The sequence below is a fragment of the Triturus cristatus genome, chromosome 8 (assembly GCF_964204655.1).
Source record: "Triturus cristatus chromosome 8, aTriCri1.1, whole genome shotgun sequence".
Classification (NCBI taxonomy): domain Eukaryota; kingdom Metazoa; phylum Chordata; class Amphibia; order Caudata; family Salamandridae; genus Triturus; species Triturus cristatus.
In genome coordinates, this window is record NC_140591.1 from 1,574,099,124 (window position 1) to 1,574,121,543 (window position 22,420).

The 22,420-nt window shown below is 43.6% G+C and overlaps 1 protein-coding gene across 1 annotated transcript in view; it reads left to right on the plus strand.

The window, feature by feature from the left end:
• Positions 1-11,993, plus strand: part of LOC146806220 (uncharacterized) — a 445,106-nt gene extending 433,113 nt beyond the window's left edge. Inside the window, exon 7 of the mRNA XM_085623479.1 lies at positions 11,793-11,993. Within this exon, the coding sequence (XP_085479605.1) occupies positions 11,793-11,825 (33 nt within the window). The 3' untranslated portion in view covers positions 11,826-11,993. The remainder of the gene's footprint in view (positions 1-11,792) is intronic.
• The last annotated feature ends 10,427 nt before the right edge of the window (positions 11,994-22,420 follow it).

Consider the following 22,420-nt stretch of genomic DNA (forward strand, 5'->3'; position numbering starts at 1 on the left):
GGTGGTTACATTTCTAGGCCCCACCTATGCCCTGGAACAACCCTTTGTGTTGCAGTACTGTTGCCTTGTATGTCAGCTACACTACTGTCCAATCTTCTTATCCATTTTCAGAGTATACTTTGGAGGGAAGAAGAATGATAATAAGCATTTGAAATGCAATCGGTCTCACCTTTGGGAACTTATATATATTTAGCTATGCACCACATTAGCCTGGGTGCTGAAACATCTACTGTTCTTTAACATGGAGGGAAAGTAGGCACAACACTGCTTGACATATCCGGTATGGGAACACATGGAGAGAAATATTGCCTTCTAGCTGGAAATTGTATACTCCAAAGCTCTGGGCCCGATTCACAGAACAAACTTAAGACTAAATCCTAAACTTAGTACCATTCTGGTATTCACAGAATGCACCTAGTACTTCTGGTATTCACAGAATGAACTTACTACTTTTGCTATTCACAGAATGAACTTAGTACTTTTACTATTCACAGAATGGATTTACGACTACTAAACTTACGTCCGCACTCGGGCCGGAAATTCCGGCCCGGAGGCGGAGCTTCCGGCCCGGAGGCGGAGCTTCCGGCCCGGAAAATATTTAATAATCACAGAGAGAGGGAGAGTCATCACATCCCTGTTCATGCATCAGTAGTTATCAATTAATGCACACATCCAGTTGTGTAGTCATCTCATCCCATGTCCTGCAGCAGGTGTAATCCAGTCACGCCCTTTCTGCCAATGCAACAAGTCAGTCCCGGTGGTCTCTTCCCATGCACACTGCAGCAGTCACTTGGCTCGTCCTACCGCATTCTCTCCTTCTTCTATGCATCATCCTCCTTCTAATTTATTATTCAAGTTTTTTTCTTCCTCTTTCGCTTAATACCCTTTTCTTTTGACTCACAAATGCAATTCCCTTGTTCCTATATTTTTGTCATATTTTGAGTGGGCGAGTCATCGTATCCCAGTTCCTCCAGCAGTGCTAATTGTGAGAAGGTGCCATCTTTCTTGCATGGTATGCCCCCACTTTTTGCTGAATTGCTGATGCACTTTGACTGAGTGTGCCCTCGGCTCCTGCCAATCAGGTGCCCAGGGCCTGTGTTCCTTCCCTAAAACTGTATTGAAGCCTAAACCCAGTTGGCATCTCTGGCCACATGTCAGCCCCTGCTAAACTGTACCATAGGTACCCAGGGCACTGTGACCAGAGAAGGCCCCTAGGGGCTGCAACACTTATTGTGCCACCCTTAGAGGCCCTGTACCCTGACACTCACACACTGCCTTTGCAGGCTGAGTGTCTGGGTGCAGAACAAAACACAAAGACGACATGGCACACATCTCTGTGTGCCATACCCACAAACCACTGCCTTGGCATACATCAGTCACCCCTCTAGCTGGGTGCCCTATGCCAGTGGTGAGGGTACATGTGCATGAGCCCTGTACCCCACAGTGCCCAGGTCCATTCCTGGGCCCTGTAAGTGCAGTGTTGTCATTAAGAGTATAGGGTTCTGGGAGGTCGACATTACAAACTCCACAGCACCCTAATAGCTACACTGAAGACTGAGAAGTTTGGTATCAAACTTCTCAGCACATTAAACCCACACTGATGCCAGTGTGGGATTTAATGTAAGATGCACGACAGAGGGCATCTTAGAGATGCCCTCTGAAACTAACCAACAACCAGCATCCTGACTGAGAGGCTGCCTAGGCTGCCACCCAGCAGACATGTTGCTGGCCCCTGGGTAGAGAGCCATCCACTCTCGTGGGCCTGCAACAATGCACATCCTGGCGAGGTGCTAGTCCTCCTTCCCCAGGATGGGCAGGGGAAGCTTTAAAGGCATGCTGCCTTTGTGAGCTTCTCCAGACCACTTGCTGTACTCAGCAACTGGCCCCCACCGGTTCTGACCCCCACTCTGGCGGGAAGATCGGCGGGAAAACCCAAGTGAGGAAAGGGGGGGTGCCAGCCTCTGCCAACCCCACCCATCGGGTGGGGGAGGCGAGGTGAAGCACAACTCCGGGCTCTCGCTATCTTGAGGATGGGGAGCCCTACCCAATCAGGACTAGGCTCCTGCCCCCTCCCACTGGAGAGTGGCAGGCTAGAGGGTGTACCCACCCCAGGGAAGGGACCCATTGGTCCCTGACCTTTACCTACCTGTAATGCCCCTAAATGTAGTATTTAGGGGCACCCTGAACCTTTCTTCCTCAGATCCCGATTCCGAAACAAGAAGAAGAACAAGAAGAAAGAATACCTACTGGGCAGCTGTTAACAAGAGGACAACACCAACTGACTTGGTCCCAGCCCTATAGGCCTGTCAGCCCACGAACCTGCTCCTGCTAAATCCCGGCATCTCCAGTGGTCAGCAACCTCAAAAAACCCGGAGGACCTGACTGCCTTGCTCATCTAAAGACTGGGACTCCCACGAGCAGTGGTTCTGCTCAAACAGCAACAACCCCTGGTGCCAGCCAGGAACCACGAATCCAACACACTCTGCACCCGCCGAGCCCAGTCTGTGCCTGAGTGAACAAAGACCACGAGGACGTCCCCCCTGTGACTGTGACCAAGAATCCAGCACCCAAGGACCCTCCTCGATGCTCCTGATGACGCCTGCAGCCTCAACTCCAGGGACCCCCCCAACCGGGACCAGCAGAGGGTAAGATTTCCCGACACCAAAAGACACTCCTGCACCCGGCGCCCTGCGGCCCCCTGTGCCCAACTCCTGGGTGCCTACCTAACCTACAGCTTCCCAACTTACATCTCAAAGTGGTGGTCGCACCTGAAGAATCTCCGTCCCCGAGCTTGCAGCCTTTGTTCATCTTGCAGCTTCTTTATTGAAATATATTGAGCGCCCGACGGCTCAAAAGCACCCTGCACCCAGACGCCCGAGTGCCCCTAGAAGTGCAGAATCTGTCCAAAACTACTTCCCCACTTGCCCTGTGTAAATGACCAGGAGCCAGGCTCACACAGCCGCGTGGCCTGCCTGCTGGCAGCCACCAACTAAAGGCCCGCTGTCCGCCATAGGCTAACATTGGGCCCACTCTCTCTGCACCCGGCTGCCCCTATGCCGCTGAGGGTGTAACAACTGTACCAACCTGACCCTGGGAGACCCCTGGGTCTATGCCCAGAACCTTAACTCTGCTAGTCGAGTACTTACCTGAAAGCAGATAACCTACATTTTCTCCTTAGGGTAACATTGACTGGTTTCACTTGGAAATTCTTCTAAGTGTCGAGTTTTAAAACTTTAAAATATTCACAAAACATCACCGAAAACAAAATTACACACCTCTTACCAGGAGAGATCCCAGTGCTGGATCTTGGTGCCCAGCACTGACCCTGAAAAGTAATTATAAGTAACTGCGATTTTCCGATAACCAACTTTCCTCCATAGGATAACATTGCCTGCTTTTTGCCAGAAATTCTTCTGTCGATTTTTGAAACATACAAATATTCCTTAAAAATCGCCTATGTAACAAAAACGATTTATTTCAACTGTTTACAGGAGATGCACCAGGGCTGAATCCAGGATCCAGCCCTGAGTAAGAAAAACCTATGCAAAGTAATTGATATTGCCTTTACTTAAAAATTCCCATTGAGCTCAAGGTTATAATTGTGTTTACCTTTTGTTGCCTATGGCAACAACTGTAACTATTACATTTAAAAGTCTATTGCTTATTGAAAGCATTCAACTAGACCATTTTGGTTCTAAAATAAAACAACTATATATTTTTATATACAAAACAATTGGCCTAGAGTTCAGTTCTTGAGTGTGTGAAACCATTTGCTGACTGAGTGTGTACAACAAATGCTTTACACTGTCCTCTGATACTGCCTTACTGCTCAACCAAGCTACCACTTTAGAGAGTAAGGTTATATCTAACTTTAACCTCTGCCAAACCTCTGGGGACTGTTGGACTCTGTACACACTGTACCTTACCTCGGTGCAGTATATACAGAGCCACTTTCTTACACTAATTCTGTAATCCAGTCACACAGGGGTAATATTTCATGCACACAGAAAGTGGGTGAGTCATCGAATCCCGTGTCCGTCAGCAGTGGTAATCCAGTCACACCCGTTCTGCCTGCACAACCTGTCTTCCCCGGAGTTCTCTGCCCAGACCCTCTTCATCAGTCACTTTTTCCCGTGCTTCCGCATTCTCTCGTTCTTTTCCGCATCACCCTACCTCTAATTTAATACTCAAGTATTTTTCTACTTTTTTTTCCTTTATACGCATTTCTATTTGCTTATTAACATTATTCCTTTTTTCAATGATTTATTTCCCACAGAGAGTGGGTTATTCATCGCATCCCAGATCCTGCAGCAGGGTTAATAATGCACACTTTGTTTGGGGGAGTCATCTCAAACTATGTCCTTCATCATGCAAATATCTCATGGGTAGCCCTGTGTGTGGTTCCAGTGCTTCTGATCAGCTGAATCCAAGAGAACCAAGAGGTATGGGGAGAATGTAGATGAATAGTTGAGTGTTTCATGAGAGGAAATGGACAGGGACGCATGTTAGATACAAATTGGTGCAGCTGTAAAAGAGAGGTGGAATGCGCTGGGGGCAGAGATCAGAAAAGAATCATGTATAGAGAGGAAGGTGCATACAAGAGGAGAGGCAGGGAAGTGAGAAGAGACCCCTGTTGAGCAAGAGGAAGGGGATATTTAAAAGCATGAGCTGAAATTATGCAGAAATGAACTGAAATAGAAGTCCTGGAATGGAGGATCACTGCGAAGGAAGTGAGGTTATGGAAGAAAAGGGGCCAAAATGAGCTTCAGAGTTTGGGCCATGAATAGAATGTGAAAATGTGGCAATAGTGAGGCAGAGAAGCTATAGAAGAGGAAACAGCCGTGGATGTGATGGTAGTTCTGACAACCTTTCCTTGGTTTCCTTGGTTCCCAAAGTAGTCCTCTCTTGATTAAAGATTCACCCTGTGCCTTCTTTCTCTGCTATCAGTTCTGTGCTGCTACTTTTTGTCTGCTTCCCCTGCTACTAATTCATTACTAAAGAGGCAGCATGAGAGGTCGAAGGAGAGCAAAAATAGAAGATGGGAAAATAGGAGAAGTATGACAGACCAAAGGGGAAAGCAGGGACATAAGCATGATGGGGCAACTGTGGCAATATAAGAAGCCCTGAGGACCACAGAGCTAAGAGAGGAGGCAGGCCAAGTGGAGGCATAAGAGGCCCACAGGAGGAAATAGCTTATCGTGGGGGTTGGGCCAAGAAGCAACATGAGAGTGCCAAATAAACAAAACATGTATGCCAGGGGATCCGAAGGGCTGCATGACACTCTTTGAGCGCAAAGACCTAAGGACAGGGCATAAGGAGAAAGAATAGGAGGTATCTATACCTCCTGTCCTCCAGTCTCTTGTCTGAAAGAGATACTGTTGAGAGATGCTTTGCTGTAGTCCATTGTGTGCAACTTATTCCAGGACTTTCTTTGTCTCGTGTTCTAGATTGCTTTTTCTACAGTCTCGCTTCCATATTCAAGAGCATGGCACTTTCAGCCCCTTTGCCAACTTTTGTACAAGTTTCACTAATGTGATTTTTTTTTTTAATGGAGGTGGGATCATGTGTCCTCCACGTGATCCCTTTTGTGATTTCAGTTCAAGTGCTTCTGTTCCATCGCAGGCCATACTGTCACCTTCTATTTCTTCCTTGTTCACTTCCTGTGTGCACCAGCATGCCACAAGCTGCATTTACACCAGACTACACAATTTCCTCCCCCCTGAAACACCAGTGTTTAGGACAGTGACCTTAAAGTGCAGCACAATCTAGTGAGTTAGAATCTCTAGAAGTTAGTGCAGAGTGGTGTATTGTTTGTATGAGTTTCATTCCTCATGAATACAGTACAATATGCTGTTCCACTGTCCCCAAAAGACAGTGAGAGCAGTGGGTTAGTTTCATGAGAGTGAAGTGCGAGGTTGTGTGTCATTACCTGTAGGACACAGGGGGCACAAGCCTGTAACTGGAGCCCGACGCACAAAACAGATGCAGGTGACCTGAGACTTTAGCACTAATTAAATGCAGGACATTCAGAGTGCAGCACTGGATCTAACTATGTCAGTAATAAAGTTCATACGCCAAGACAAATACCAACCAGAAGCCAAATATAACCTGTTTCCAAGACAATTTGCATATGCATAGAGCCACATTTTTTGCACATTTGTCATGCAGGCAGACAGAGCCTAAGGAGTCCTCAGCCCGTTGTGCTAATTGTCCACTGTCCCAAAGACTTGAAAAATGTAAAGTATCAGATGCTCATGGTGTGCTAAAAAAGAGGCTATTCTCCTGTCCCCATTACTTATGACTTCTTCAGGAATTAATCCATCTCAAGACATGCTATAGGCACAACAAGCAATGGTGTAGAATTATGGGCTAGTATTCACACACACAGCAAGTTGATTTCATGCTTCGTTGGCTTCTCAAAAAATATGCTAATATTGCTCAAAGCACCATCAGAGGGATTATCAACTGATCAACTGTGGAAAAAATGGTAAATATTCTCCATTAAAATTTTAATGCAAAAGATAATTTCAGTTACAGGGACAGAGAACAACCCTAAATTGTGAATATCAAGCGTAACTCTTGAAAGCAGCTTTTGAGAAGGCATCATCCTTGCAAATATAACTGTCTTACAAGGAATTGGTTGATCAGTGGGTATAGGGAGCTCATAATATTGTGGGAGATATAGCAACCTGCAACATTGTCGAATGGACTACTGCTTTATCATTAAGGTAAGTAGACAAGGAATGGTAAATCTGTACTTTCCTAAATATACTTACTGTGACAATATAGCGATTGTTGATATTGTGGACAGTGCTTAATTTGTAAAATATGAAGTGCAGGTGCTCAAATTATTTTTAGGAGGCCACACCCACTTCCCTAGGCTCCACCCACTTCCACCAGTGGCTCCACCCACTTACTCTAGTTGCGCCAACCACCTCCTCAACTGACACTGCTGACTACTTGGGAGGTAATTTTCTTCTCTGGATTATGGCCTGGGGGGCCCAGGCTACTCACTTCACCTTTACTCCCCATCTCCTCTTCACCCTTTTTGTTTTGCAGATTATTATAATGGTTTACATGAGCACCAGTTACGTTACACTAGGACACATTCAATTGCTTGATAGTCATGGGCGGATGATGTGATTTGCCCAGAATCACAGGATGTTGAGCCGACCCAGAGACTCGAAGCTGGACCTGGTTCCCACATTCCAAAGTGGGCAGATGTGACCATTATACCACATCCTCTTCCCTTGACATGAAATCAGCAATGCTCCTTTCTGTCCCCCAGCACTACCACAGTGTACATTACAATGCATTCTAAGTTTTGGTCTCACGCTCTTCCCAGCTTCTGACTGGACGTCCCAGAGCCCTTCTCAGGTGCACTCATCTCTCTTCATCATATAAGAAGCAACTGAAATCCCCGGGCAGGACTATTCTGCAATTACCACACTGGACAGTGTTGTTAGGCCATAACAACGGCACACACCCTAAACAACAAATACCATACAATGTATCAGAACTGCACAACAAAAACAGAAGCGGATGAAAAATGCCTCTCTGCCACTATTAGACGTAGACGGGACACTGGCCCTTTCTAGAGTCCAGTTAGAGATGCACTTGTGCAAATACCATGTCAAAAACAAAATGTTCCTTACCGCTTGACAGGTTTCATTTTGTAATTTTGTGTGTGTTTCCTATCATAACATTAATTGCTGTTTTTGAGTGCAAATTTTAGGGCAGTCACGCATTGCAATCCTAAGGCCAATCGATGCAAAAATGCACAGCCAACTTTTTAGGGTCATTAAAGTTATTTTTGCTGCATGAGCTTCTGCAGATGTTAAGCTTTTAAACATTTCTGCTGAAATGATTAACCTCCAGAAAGATTCTGTACCGCCTGACCTTGTCTGAAAAGTTGAAGTGGTTTCTCAAGGCAGACTCTTAAATTTAGATGGCACACGTAATATTTTAGGAATACCTGTTTTAAAGTCAGCTAGCAGTGTCAAAGGGCGGCAGTGGAGCAAAGGGCTCCGTTACCTCTTCAGGTCTAATATTTAAACTGTGTTAAACAATTGAGTAAATAAAACATATACACAAGCAGCCTTGTAGGGTGGTGAGGACGCAGAGAGGAAAAATCAACTAGTAAGCCAGATATGCTCTGCAATAAGTATCGCACAGGAGTTATCAGCCCATTCCAACACCACACAGATCTTGCATACATTCTGACATTTTCCTAAGCTACCCAAGATGTTCTGTTTTCGTCTCATACCAAGCCGATCTGTTGTTTTTAATCCCCACTACTCCCTGGCCATTTTCTCTATGAACTTGTTCAGCATCTGTGCAGCATGTCTGGCTGGGACCATAGTTTAAACACCTAAAGATGAAAAACGCGGTGCTATTGTCCAGTGCCCACAATAATGAGGAAATATCACCTCAAACAGGAGACGTGGAGCGGGAAAGTATCAAGCAGACTGCCATGGTAAGGGATAAACCCATATGGGTCAGCTGAGTCAAGGGGTGTAACGTCGCCTTCTTTAGGAGAAGTGTTTTAAAAGAAGGATGCCCTCTATCCTCCCAGGCCTATGTACAGTGCCTTTTACAGCATACATAGTGTGAGCAGCTATTGTCACATTCCGGCATTGCCTTTCTTACTCATCTGTGTTCCCTCCTTTAAGAGTTCAGACTCAGACCATTGGTAACATGCTGACACTGACTAGGTTTAAATCGGCAACAAAATCATCCTTAAATCATACCATTTATAGGAGACTTCACCATTTTGGTATTGTACAGTCTGCTTAAAAATTGGTTAAACATATTGGTCTTACGGATAATTTGCTGGGCATATAAAAGCAACATATTGGTTGCATATTGTTTCAAACTAGAATTGGCAGTTGTAGCACTGCGGGTTGTGTTGGCACCAGGAGCCGAAGTGTTTAGCCAAGGAACTAAAGTCATATGATTTCTCGTTCCACCTCACTTTAAACATTGTTTACTCAGCCGTTTGATGTTACTAAATGTCTCTGTTTGCTTTATATGTCTGGATAGCTAATGTCCCGCGCTGTGCCGCACCAGTGCCATGCTGGCTCTTAGCAAAACTGAAAAAAATATGTAAAAGTTTACACTGACTTTCAGCAGCAACTTGTACCACGCAGACCTTCGAATCTTAAGCCATTAAGCACTTCGCCATGGACGGTGATTGCTTTGCAGTTTTGAGAATCGTTTTAATGTCATGAACCTTGCCAGCACAGAGGTGCCCTCTAAGCCAGTGTTCATTGACTTTACCATGGAATGCATAAAATGTTCTGAAAGGGGAGTGCGATAACTTGTATGCAGCCCCGTGTGTTTATTTTCATTTATATTTTTTCCGTTGCTGACATCTCCCTGCGCGTGCCTGCCCGGAGCAAGCACCTTTGCACCCCCTCTGCTTTGGTAAATAATGGCTGGTGTGATTATAAAATCCTGCGTGGGGTCCGGTCCAAAACCATCGTGCTTTTCTTTTAAACGAACAGGAGCTGGAAAATAGTTTGTAATCTCTTGGCTCCAAAAAACATAGCTTAGCTTTAACATATTGTTCAAGCGATATCTCTGACCACATTTTTGTTATGTAGACGGCCTGACGCCTCTACTTTTTGTTACCTACACCTCTTGAGGTGAAGTGTTTTGCCAAAGATCACACGACTCAAGCAAGGGCGAATGCTGGGATTGGAATTCGGGTCCCCGTGACACGATCGATAAATTAGCTGCTATCACATAAATGCCACCTCCCTAAGTCTCCTGCATTGCTTATGTATAAACTGGTATAATGCAGTGATGGGAGTGCAACATTTCACTGGACGTGGATGCTTTCCAGAACATTCTGGAAAATATTGCACTTTGCCTCTCTGAAAATCTATGTAAAATCAGTTTGAATAACCGGTTGCTCCTGCTTCATGGTGTAGACATGCTCTGCTTCCTGTCACTTTGCTGCGCCCTCCCTGCCTTGAAACCTGAGCACTCACCATCAGTAGCTGCTGATTCTCGTACCACAGGCCGCAGCGTAAGAAAGCAGCACCAGGCTTGGGGATGTTCAGCCCGGAGGCCCGCCAGTGCCAGGAAGAGCAGCGGGAGCAATCAGTAACAGAGGATGCCAGGGATGTGGAGTGCTGCGTGGCGGGGCCATGCTGCTCTCCGTGGCGAGACACACAGAGCCAAGGGGCCCCTCAGCTACCCAGAGAAGCAGCCAAGCCGACTGTTCTGCCTCAACCCTTTGCTTATTACAGTACAGTGGTTGCTCCAGGGGCTTGTAGAGGCAGTCCTGTGGCACCGTGGCTGCAGCGGGCCGGAGCCACTGTATTTTTTATATTTTCAAATGTTCCCTCCATAAAAGAAAATGCATGCTATGTGCCGCTATTCAAGTGATATCAGAACAATGGCAGGGGCAGGAAGTGGAAGCGGAGAGGCGGGCAGAAGTTAGAGAGGGGGGGGAGGTGCCGGTTCGAGAAGGCTGATCTTCCCTGGAGGGAGTGGAGGCTGCACTGCTTCTTTTAGGCAGGAGGGACAGGACGTGAGTACAGGCGGAGAGAATGATGTATGTTGCATTAGGCAGGAGCATGGGCAGGCACTGCTTCCCTGTGTGCTCTTGGGCAGTCCCTCCCCAGAGAGGCGGAATGTGCCTCATAATAAGGCATGCGTCCATGCGGCATCCAATTTGAAATATTTGAAGGCGTTCACCGGGAAGTCCCATGTGAACTTGAATGAGTCAATATTGAGTGTAGACCCGGCCCTGAGAAATATGTGCCGGTGCTAAGCAACGGAAAGCACTGGCACAAATTAAGCACTGATTGTGGAGGAGATATTGTATCAGATCAGTATTAATGACCACAATATTGCGACATATAGCTGTTTGAACTTAGAGCACAATTTGAGTAAGAGTTTAAAGATCTGGGGCCATATTTACCAAGCTGAATTGCATTCGCAAAGTTTGCGAACGCAATTTAGCTTTGTGCTATGTAGGTAAGTTGAAACCTACTCGCAAAATAAGGAATTGCAAAAATTGCAATTCCTTATTTGCGCAAGCATTTAGAGAATCGCAATTTGCGATTCTCTAAATGCTATGCGAGAAGGCATCACAAATTGCGATGTTGCCTTAAGGAATCGCAAATTACCACCAACTTCAAGTTGGTGGTAATTTGCAATTTCCTTCAAAAAAGCACTTTTTTGCTTTTTTAAAAGTGCCATGTGGCACACATACATGCCCTTAGGGCATGTATGTGTGCCATATGTGCACACATGCACATTTCAGGGGTGCAACAGGTTGTCCTTTTGGAACCCTTGCACCCTTGAAATTGCGTGCGCAAGTTGCGAGTACCCCGCAAATTGCTCTCGCATTTCCCATTCATTCCTATGGGCCTATTGGCCCATAGGAATGAATGGGAAGCCATTCCTTAATTGTGACTCGCAATTTGCGGGTCACAATTAAGAAATGCGAGGGAATCAAACAAAAATGCTAATTTTTATTTACTTATCATTTTGCGATTCTCAAATAGCAATTCTCTAAAAATCTCTATTTGAGAATCACAAAAGCGTTCTTTCAGACATATGCCCCTGATCTTTGGATAACCCAGGGCCACCAAATAGAGAGTATCACTGCATGTTAGTACTTTCAATATACCATCGCGGGGGGATTTAAAATGTTATTTCTTTTGTGAGTATGTAGGTTCTGCTTTCTCCTTATCTCCTCTGTATTTTGAAGTTGTTTGTTTGGGGTATTTTACACCTGATCCTTCTCACTGAGGTTTCTTATGCTCTACTTTCAGAAAGTTCCCATCCCTGATCTCTGTGACAAATGAATCATTCCAGGCAGATGTGGATTGCTGGATCTTCTGTTCTTCCCTATCTCGACACATGGGACTATCTTTTTTTTTCTAACCATGACAAAGCAGATCTCTACGTAGAAAATTCTCAAGATTATTCTGTCTTTGTATGACCTTTGAATAAAGTAGTGATGCATCACTGTTCTTGCCTCGTGCTTATTATAAGCCTAGTAATATTTCAAAGATATTCAGCAATCGGATAGATTATGAGTGTATTCTACGTTTTGTCCTTTCTCGTACAGATAATGGTATATCATGGTTTAAATCAAGTCATCTGAAAAGAACAAAGTGAAATAAGAACAATATAATTCCCAAATGTCAGCTAAATGGCACCCGACTGGGGGCAGATTTTAGCAGCAATAGCAAAGTAATCTCTTGCACCTCACTAGTTTAAAGACAATGTTCTATCTTTTCGTTAAACAGTGAGATCTTAGCTGGATATGTGTGGAAAATAGGGCACAAGGAAAATAAAATGTTCTGATTCTTCAACTGCACACAGATCATGGACATTGAAATATGCCATTGTAATGTTCAGGACCTCTTCATTATGTTGTTGTCAGCATCTGCACTTTATGTATAATAATAACACTAATAGCAATATTAGCAGTAACATAAGTATTGATTCTATCAACTTTAGTAAATAAAACATATACATTTCATTTAACACATTTGCATCCCCACCACTAAGGCAGCACCCACCCTGGGCAGTACAGCTGCATTTCTCATACCCTTTCTTAACCATCTCTCTTATGCACAATGTCCAAATGGAGCATATGGCTGTTTGTAAGTAGACTGCTGGTTCTAGGTTTATATGTGCCTAAAGAATGTTGGGAGTTCTTGATCCCTTCATTGCTGTGCTATCTGAGTTAGCAATAATGGGTGAGCAAGCATAACAACCTCTGGTTTTAACAAAATCATGAATTCCTTCATTACTCATTTGCTTTCACAGAGATTAGGTAATTTTGGTTTGCAGAATTATGGCTTTCAAAGAAGGAAAGGTTGTGATCTATGATATGAGTTGTGGGTTGTTTTCAGAAATACAATCCCAGAGATTTAGGCAAACATGCATGAGTTCTTGAGAAACAGCATAATCTGTATGAAAAGAAAGTGATTTATCAGGTACTGTGTCTACTGAAAGGCTACTACTAGACTACTACTCCAGTAAACTGGTCAGTGCAGGAGTAGATAGCGTAAAGCAACTGCTAGACACATATAATGGGAAAAATCAAGGTCTAGATCTATAGACCACTTGCGTTGACCTTGCGCCACACAAGGAAAAGCAAAGCAAACGCAAGCTCATCTGTGACATTTAGAAAGCTATGGAAATTGATAGTTGCTTGGCCTTACATCATTTTTCAACTGCAAATTAATGCAAAGCAGCCCCTTGCGCTACTTTGCTTTACCCTATCTCGGGAAGGCATTACATGGGTGGATCATTGGTGCAGCAAAGGCGTTCCTGTGCTTCCACCCATGTCTTTTAATGTGATTTGCTGAAGCTATTAAACCTGTGTTTGTTACAAAATGATGTGCTTATCTACGTAACCTTGGTGTAACAAAGAGGAATATCTTTATTTCTCCGTATTACTCTCTCTTTGCATAGAACAAGGCTTCTAAGGATTGTTTTTGTGCAGGAAGGTTTCCCTTCCTGAACAAAAGAATCCTACAGACAAACCAGAAACCCTTGCACCATGGTTCAAGGGTGCCTGTGATGGGGGTAGGCAGCAATAAGTGTGCCACTGTAGGAAGAGAGATTAGGAGCTTCATATCTTTGCAAATGTGGAACAGTTTAGCTCTCTCACTTTTGCATAACAAAGTGCAGTCCAGTGCAGCAACTTACCTTGCTGCATTGTGTTGCATCAAAGAATAGTAAATCGAGGCCCACTGACCAAGTTTTTAGATTTCTCCTATCAATCTGGAAGGAAGTGATGATTAGAGGTGGCCACCTATATGCTGTATTTGTGGTCTAAAAATGGTCTTTGACTCAATAGGTCACACCCAACTTTGGCTAGTATTGAGCGAACTAGGTCTCCCAGCTTATATACTTAACATCCTGATCCGTTTACACCACGACACATATGCAAAGGTCAGGTGGAACACTGATGGCAGTTTGACAAAAGATATATTAGTACGGAAGGGTGTACATCAAGGATGTGTCCTCGCCCCAACTTTATTCACCCTCTATATTAATGGACTGATAGAAGAATTGTACACTTGTGGTGTTGATCGCCCAAGATTAGCAGGCAGTTTGGTGCCCTGTCTGCTTTTCGTCGACAGTCCTTTGCTTATTTCCAGAACACCCAAAGAGATCCAGAACCTTCTGAACAAATTTGATAAAGTATTCAGGGTGAAGGGGTTAGTAGTAGACTGTTCCAAAACAAAATTCATGACTTTTAATCCCTATCAGTCAAATAAGGGCAAACTCATGCTGGGTGCGCAAGCACTGGAGCAGGTCAAGTGCTTTCACTATTTGGGTGTACGTATTAGTGATAAATTGGTATGGACACGCCAAATTGAGAAGAGCACTCTGACCCTCCAACACGCTGATTGTGCAATAAAGAGGAGGGCCAGAGCGTCCCCATACCGCCCGGTGTCACCCATTTTGCAACTCCATAGGGCTAAATGTCTAGGAGCAGCCCACTAAGGAGCAAAGCTATGAGGGCTGGAAAATCTAAAAGACTTAACCCTAGCCGAAAACAAATTCATCAGGACGATCCTGAACTTACCTGTTAGCACCCCCTACTGTCGCTAAGACTTGATCTTTGCTTAAAAACTATAGACCATTTTGCTATTCTTAGGGCACTCCTGTTTTGGATTGGAATTTGGATCAGTAACACACAGGTCCCGCTGAAGGTGGCTCTGGAAGAATTGATAGTTTTGCACAAAAAATCAGGCCGTATCAAATGGTTTAATAAAATTAAATAATGGTTTTTTGAACTACGGCTGGGGTGCACCTGGGAGGATCCATGGTCTATTTCTAAATCGATGGTTCTTCTTATTAAAAAAAGGTTCTGGGATCATATGAAATACCAAAGTGTAGAAGGCATTGCACACAGCACTTTAACCACTAGCTTTTTAAATTTTAAAGGAGGGTATGGTTTTGAACCATTCATGGATGACATCGAACCCCCACAGGCAAAAGCTCTGTACATTCAATTTAGACTAGGGTCTCTACCTTTAAACTCAAGAAGATGCGCATGGGGAAATGCAGCTATAACATCATTTTGCCCTACATGTCATATTCAATCAGAGACCCGCAATCATTTTCATTTTTGCTGTCCCACTTACACTGACTTCAGGAAAATCTGGATAACTACTGTTGTTTACATGCCCCAGTGAAGCATTGCGAATTTTTAGATCCGACACCACAAGATGGCTCGTCTTTGCAATATCGAGATTCTTGCTGTATGCATGGTGGAGAAGGTCAAAACTGTTTAAAAGTGTTCTTGAAAATATGACTGGTTAATGCATATCAATATAGTTCCTGGGAATGGAATCATGTTTTTTATATATTTTCTTCTTGTGCTACTATTGTCTGTTTTTTACATGATTTTTATGAAATATTGTATTTTAATTTTTTTAATGGTTTTATAATACAATTGTTTTAAACCTTTAAATGATGATATTTTTGATCGAATAAGGAGTATTATTATTATATAAGGCTAACTAATTCTAATATTGAGAAGTACATTCTGCATATGATGAAGTGGCTGTCTAGTGATGCTTATTCTCAAGTGTGGCTCACAGTATTAATTGTAATAAACACTGCCCTTGGGTGAATGGTAGGGGGTGGGTTGAGCTTGGAGACTGTTGTACATGGTGAAAGGTGGTCCCAAGATTATCTTTCTTGATCACAGACAAATGCAGAGACCTCACACCTATGTGTGCATTCTCTAGGCGGCAGGAGACAACCAGCCCACCAGTATTAGGTAGCCACCTTCCTCATCGTTAGTGCTCTTTCAAAGGAGGCAAACCAATTGCTTATGCCATCTCCATCACAAAGCTAGGCACATTTTTTGGGCAAGTGATGGTTGTGTGACACCCCTGTAAAGCCTCTTCACTTTTGCTGCTACCACTGTTGCTTGGCCTCATACCTAGACTGGCCTTCTTTTTTTCCACAGCCAGTTTTTTTTGCAAGAGCTAACTTCTTCTCCTCTAGGGCTAAGAGAGATAGCTGGCCATACAACCTCCCTTTGTTGGAGACTTTCTCTGAGCTATTGGTGCTGGCTCAGCTCCTCTCATTTCCAGCCTATGAAGTGCTCTCAACAGAGTGCACTAGGACAAGTTATCTTCCTGCTCACCACTCTCTGAAGTGGTCTCTAAATGTTTTCTTAATAGGATCACTACGGGTGCTACCTTTATGTCTGGTGCTAGCTTGTGGGGTGTTTGACACCCTAACTAGTAGCTGAAAACTTTCCAGGGAGCACCCTATCCAATTTAACATAATGCACTGGAGGTTTGACCCTAAACAATCCCACAATGCCGTCCTCTGCAATATTCCAGCGTGGCAGAATCTTTCATCGCTTGTTCAGAGGTCTGGGTCCACCCCTGGTGTGTGTCTAGGGAATTGGCAAACTACTCTTGCAAAACCAGTTCTGGAACAGTGTTTCCCCCTTTGGGATGTGTGCCAGTCTGACTGCTTGGGCAACTGCAAGGGCAGGCCTTGGCGTGAGTTGCATCTTCTTGTGATAAGGGCTACCCCTTTGAATCTTGTACAGGTGGTGGGCATATCCCCCTTGGCCATCCAGTCAGGAGAAGGTCACATCCCCGCCCAGTTAAATCCATTTTGTTCTCTTTTCTGGAAGCAATTGACACCCCCAGCAGGTTGTCAGGTGACAGTTGAGGATTATCTCTGAAAGAGTGACTTTAGGTTTATGCAGGAAAAAGTCAACTTTCTGAAGTGGCATTTCAAAGTAATAATTTAAATCTGGCTTTACAATCAGACTGAATTTTATATTCCTAATATTTGAGTCCTTGAGTCACTGTTTTAACTATACCAAACTGAAATAATGCATTATAAGGCATTATAATGTAAACCAGTGCTTTTCTGTGGAACAGTCACCCACGCCACAGGGTAAATTGACTTTGGAGATTTTTGACTTCCAGGACAATTACAATGTATGTACACTTATCCTCCTTTTTAAAAATCACATACCCTGCCCTATGGGCACCTAGGGCCTGCATTAAGATTAAACTATATGTATTAAAAAGAAAGGTTTAGGCCTGGCAATAGGTTTATTTTAAAAACAGCATTGCGAGGGTTCAGTGGCAGACCTAGAATCATGTGTTCATGTGTCACTTTAATGCTAGCAAAATAAACACTCTAGTCCACTAGTGACAGTTAACTTTCAGGCTGTGGATGCACAGAGTACCATATACTAGGGAGCTATAATTAAGTTGAGGGAAGCTATAATTAAGTTGATTAGTCAATTGTTTCTAGGGGTCAGAAGACCTACACTATGCACTAAACGGCAGTGACCAGTGCCTCAGTTTACAAAAAGTCCACACACCAAACAAATCAGTCCATAAACTGGGAGTTAAACATGCAACAAGTGACTGTTAGAAGGCGGTTTAATCGTAGGTGCAGGTAGTAGTAACACCATTATCACAAACAAGGTATATCTTTAAAAAAGAAAAATAGTGGGAATTATACTAAATAGAAGGCAGAATTATAAAACATGGTATAAAAATATGATGGAATCATAAAGCTTCTTTATGTCAACATCCGCTACCCCCACCTTTCTCTGGTTTTGCTAAACTAAATTTACCATCAAAAGAGACCTGCTTTGAGTTTTATTGCTGATTCACACCTACATCTCTCTTCTGATCAATAGAACCAGTGTGCAGGAATGACACAGCTACTACTACTCACACTTATGTCTGAAAGCTAGCAGATAGGTTGAGTGAAGGCTTGATGTGCTTTCCTTGTAGCCTTCGGGAAAGGAATGCAATTATTGCTTCAAGGGTTGGAACAGACCCCTCCCTATATAAATCAGAAAACAGAGATAGCAGACAAGTTTGCATGTCCTCGACTCTATTTGAGATCTCTCCTTCATTATTTACTACCAGTTCTTTAATATAATTTTTAGATCTATCAAGTCTAGCCTTCCAGGCCAACAAAGCCCCGGCTTTCTCCCCATATTCAAAATTCTCCATACGAGAAGCTTCCCATTGTGCCCGGCATTTATTGTCCAGCATCACCCTATAATCCTGTCTCGCATTATCAAGGTCTGATGAAATCCGATTAGCTTGCTCAGGATCACAGGAGAGGGACAACCAGGCAGACTCAAGCTGGCCGATTCTCCCTTCTAGATCTTTTAAGACTTTGGTCTCCTCTCTATTAATTCCTGAAATTAATCCATGGAGGGACCCTCTTAGAGTGGCCTTATACGCATCCCACACCACATCAAACGAGGCACTACCGAGGTTTCAGGGTAAATTGACTTTGGAGATTTTTGACTTCCAGGACAATTACAATGTATGTACACTTATCCTCCTTTTTAAAAATCACATACCCTGCCCTATGGGCACCTAGGGCCTGCATTAAGATTAACCTATATGTATTAAAAAGAAAGGTTTAGGCCTGGCAATAGGTTTATTTTAAAAACAGCATTGCGAGGGTTCAGTGGCAGACCTAGAATCATGTGTTCATGTGTCACTTTAATGCTAGCAAAATAAACGCTCTAGTCCACTAGTGACAGTTAACTTTCAGACTGTGGATGCACAGAGTACCATATACTAGGGAGCTATAATTAAGTTGAGGGAAGCTATAATTAAGTTGATTAGTCAATTGTTTCTAGGAGTCAGAAGACCTACACTATGCACTAAACGGCAGTGACCAGTGCCTCAGTTTACAAAAAGTCCACACACCAAACAAATCAGTCCATAAACTGGGAGTTAAACATGCAACAAGTGACTGTTAGAAGGCGGTTTAATCGTAGGTGCAGGTAGTAGTAACACCATTATCACAAACAAGGTATATCTTTAAAAAAGAAAAATAGTGGGAATTATACTAAATAGAAGGCAGAATTATAAAACATGGTATAAAAATATGATGGAATCATAAAGCTTCTTTATGTCAACATCCGCTACCCCCACCTTTCTCTGGTTTTGCTAAACTAAATTTACCATCAAAAGAGACCTGCTTGAGTTTTATTGCTGATTCACACCTACATCTCTCTTCTGATCAATAGAACCAGTGTGCAGGAATGACACAGCTACTACTACTCACACTTATGTCTGAAAGCTAGCAGATAGGTTGAGTGAAGGCTTGATGTGCTTTCCTTGTAGCCTTCGGGAAAGGAATGCAATTATTGCTTCAAGGGTTGGAACAGACCCCTCCCTATATAAATCAGAAAACAGAGATAGCAGACAAGTTTGCATGTCCTCGACTCTATTTGAGATCTCTCCTTCATTTTTTACTACCAGTTCTTTAATATAATTTTTAGATCTATCAAGTCTAGCCTTCCAGGCCAACAAAGCCCCGGCTTTCTCCCCATATTCAAAATTCTCCATACAAGAAGCTTCCCATTGTGCCCGGCATTTATTGTCCAGCATCACCCTATAATCCTGTCTCGCATTATCAAGGTCTGATGAAATCTGATTAGCTTGCTCAGGATCACAGGAGAGGGACAACCAGGCAGACTCAAGCTGGCCGATTCTCCCTTCTAGATCTTTTAAGACTTTGGTCTCCTCTCTATTAATTCCTGAAATTAATCCATGGAGGGACCCTCTTAGAGTGGCCTTATACGCATCCCACACCACATCAAACGAGGCACTACCGAGGTTTCTGGGGAAAAAGTCGACGGAAAGGGTCTTCATAGCTAGTATTACATCAGGGTTGTTGAGCATTGCCCTCTTTAATGTCCACCTTGTCTGCCCTCGTTCTTTACCGCTAGAGAGTTTTAAAACTAGAGGGGCATGATCTGATATGTGGCTAGGTAAGATAGTAATCTGCTCAATATCCCTTTGCGACAGACTATCTACAAATAGATAGTCTATCCTCCAGGAATGACCCAGTTTCTTATTCTGAAACGTGTACCCTCTACGTTGACCCTCCCTAACCCTCCATGAATCAACTAGTTGGAGGTCGTGGATTAAATTCAGAAGTGCCCGACGAACCTTAGGGGCTCCTACATAATGGCTTAAATTAGATCTATCTATTTTGGGGTTTAGCAGCACATTAAAGTCCCCTCCTAGAATTAAAGGAGGTTCCTCCAACATCAGGATTGATTGAAGTTTAAGTAAATAAGAGGGATCGTCCACATTTGGACCATAAAAAGAGACACAGATTGTCTCTACATTATTAAGAAATATTTTAGCAACAATCCACCTGCCCGAGGAGTCAGATTGAATTCTCCCCATTGTACATAATGTACCTTGTTTTATCAAAATTGCAACTCCTCTTATGTGAGACGACTGATGGGAAGCGCTAAAGCATTTAATCCAACTAATCTTTGAAAATATAGAGTTACTTTCCTCGAGGGACAGATGAGTCTCCTGTAATAGGAAGACCTGGGCTCGGGATAATTCCAAATACTTAAAAATCAATCTCTGTCTCCTGGGGCAGCGCATACCATTTACGTTCCAAGATAAAAACACGGTGCCTCCTCTCTCTACCCTTATGCCCCCCACCATCTCACCCGACCACTAATACCACTAACAGACACTAAAAGATTTGAGATGAGGATTTTTTTTAATTTTTGCCCATATGCTCCCCACCCCAGTGCCCCAATAAACCTCCCACCCTTAAAACCCAGTGCCCAAAAAATAACAATAAAAAAGAAAATGCCTAACCCCCTAACCCATGAGAAACCCTCCTTACCAATAGGCAGAGCCTTTTGGCTCCCCCTCCTGGTGTATGCCGGGCTTTATCAAAATCCCCTAAAAAAGCTTATTTTTTTTTTACCCTTTTCTCTTTTCATCCTTCATCTCCCCTTGTATTTTTAACTGAGAGAAAAAAAAAAAAAGAAAAAACGAAGAAGAAAGAAACTACTCTTACCCCTATCTCTTCTAGAATAGAAGATACTACTACCGTTTATCTCTCTGGTCTCCCTTTATCTTAACTACCAAGGAATCTGCCTCTTCTACTGACTTGATCTGATACATGTGGTTATTCCACATAACCCGGAGCTGTGCCGGGAACTTAAATTTTGCAGTTGCCCCTAAAGTATTAAGCACCTCCAACCTCTTTCCCAGTTCCCATTGCCTGACTGCCGTAATATGAGAGACGTCTGATCTAATTTGGAAAGAAAACGAGTTGAGGGTGTTGGATGTTATCGATTTCTCTTTCAGGGCTTGTATCAAGATCTTTTCCTTAACATTGAATGATAAAAAATTGATCAGGATTTTCCTCGGCTTTTGTTGCGCAGGGTTCCTCCGGAAGGGGTCCCGATGAACCCTTTGTATCTCTATGTTCAAGTCAATTTCATCCGCGCCTTGCAACACCGTATCCCTCAGGAGCCTGATCACAAACCCTTTTAGGTCTGCGCCCTCTTGTGCTTCCGGTACATTCAACAGTCTTAAATTATTTCGTCTTGAGTGGTTCTCAAGCCGTTCAATGTCCTCCCTCATCTCCATATTCTCTCTGGACAATGTCACTATATCACTTTCCACCATGGAGATTGAGCTCTTCATCTTTGGTAACTCATTTTCCATAGCGTCAGTTCTCAATGTGACTGCATCTATCCTTACTGAGAGTGCCTCGCATGAGGCCTGTATCGCTGCCTGATTGGCTTCTGAAACGGAAAATCTATTAGCCAACACCGCTTGATTACTCTCAGATATGGTAAATCTGGAATTGATGTCATCCTTCATTGTTAGGAGAATATCCGCTAAAGAAGAAAAAGAGGAGGGAGTCGACTGATTGCCCGAAGAAGTATTAGCATAGGCAATATGAACGTTCGATGTATCTGGCTTATCTGGGACAGTGGCGCTAGTAGCTACACTGGCGGAGGTCGCGGTGATAGAGACAGATTCAGAGATCCCCCTGACACAAGGTCCATCCCTCTCTGGAGCTGATTCTTTAAATCCCTCTTCAGCGAGAACAGCAAAGGAATTAGATAATCTTATCTCAGGATGTATCCTCACAATCTGCTCCTGAGAGGAATCTATAACTGCTGTAGATACTACTTCATTAAGAGCCTGACATTGCTGCATTGTCAGACCCTTACGCTCCTCAAGATTCTTCACTGCAATTCCATCTTTTATGGAATCTTTAGGTGTAGATATGGTAGAAGCTGCAGCTGTGCTAGAGGCCATGACCTTGTAGTAGGTTTTAAGAGACGGGGTCACTCTGATTTTGGAGGGAGGAGAGTTCTTAGATTTACCTCTTCCTCGCACACTAGTTGCGCTGACCGGATTCTTCTTCTTTAGGGAGGCACAGGAGCTAACTAATGGCTCTTCTAATGTTTGGCTTTTTTTTTTCTCCCAGGCCTTATCTCTAAAATGGGGGGAGAGGTCCTTGGCGGGTATTGAGAGGGTTTCAGTTGAGGGTCCAGGACCAACCTAGCACACAAAGCGTATCTGTTCCGGCAGGAGGCTTTTACCTGTGGTAGTAGTTTTTTTCGCAGGAA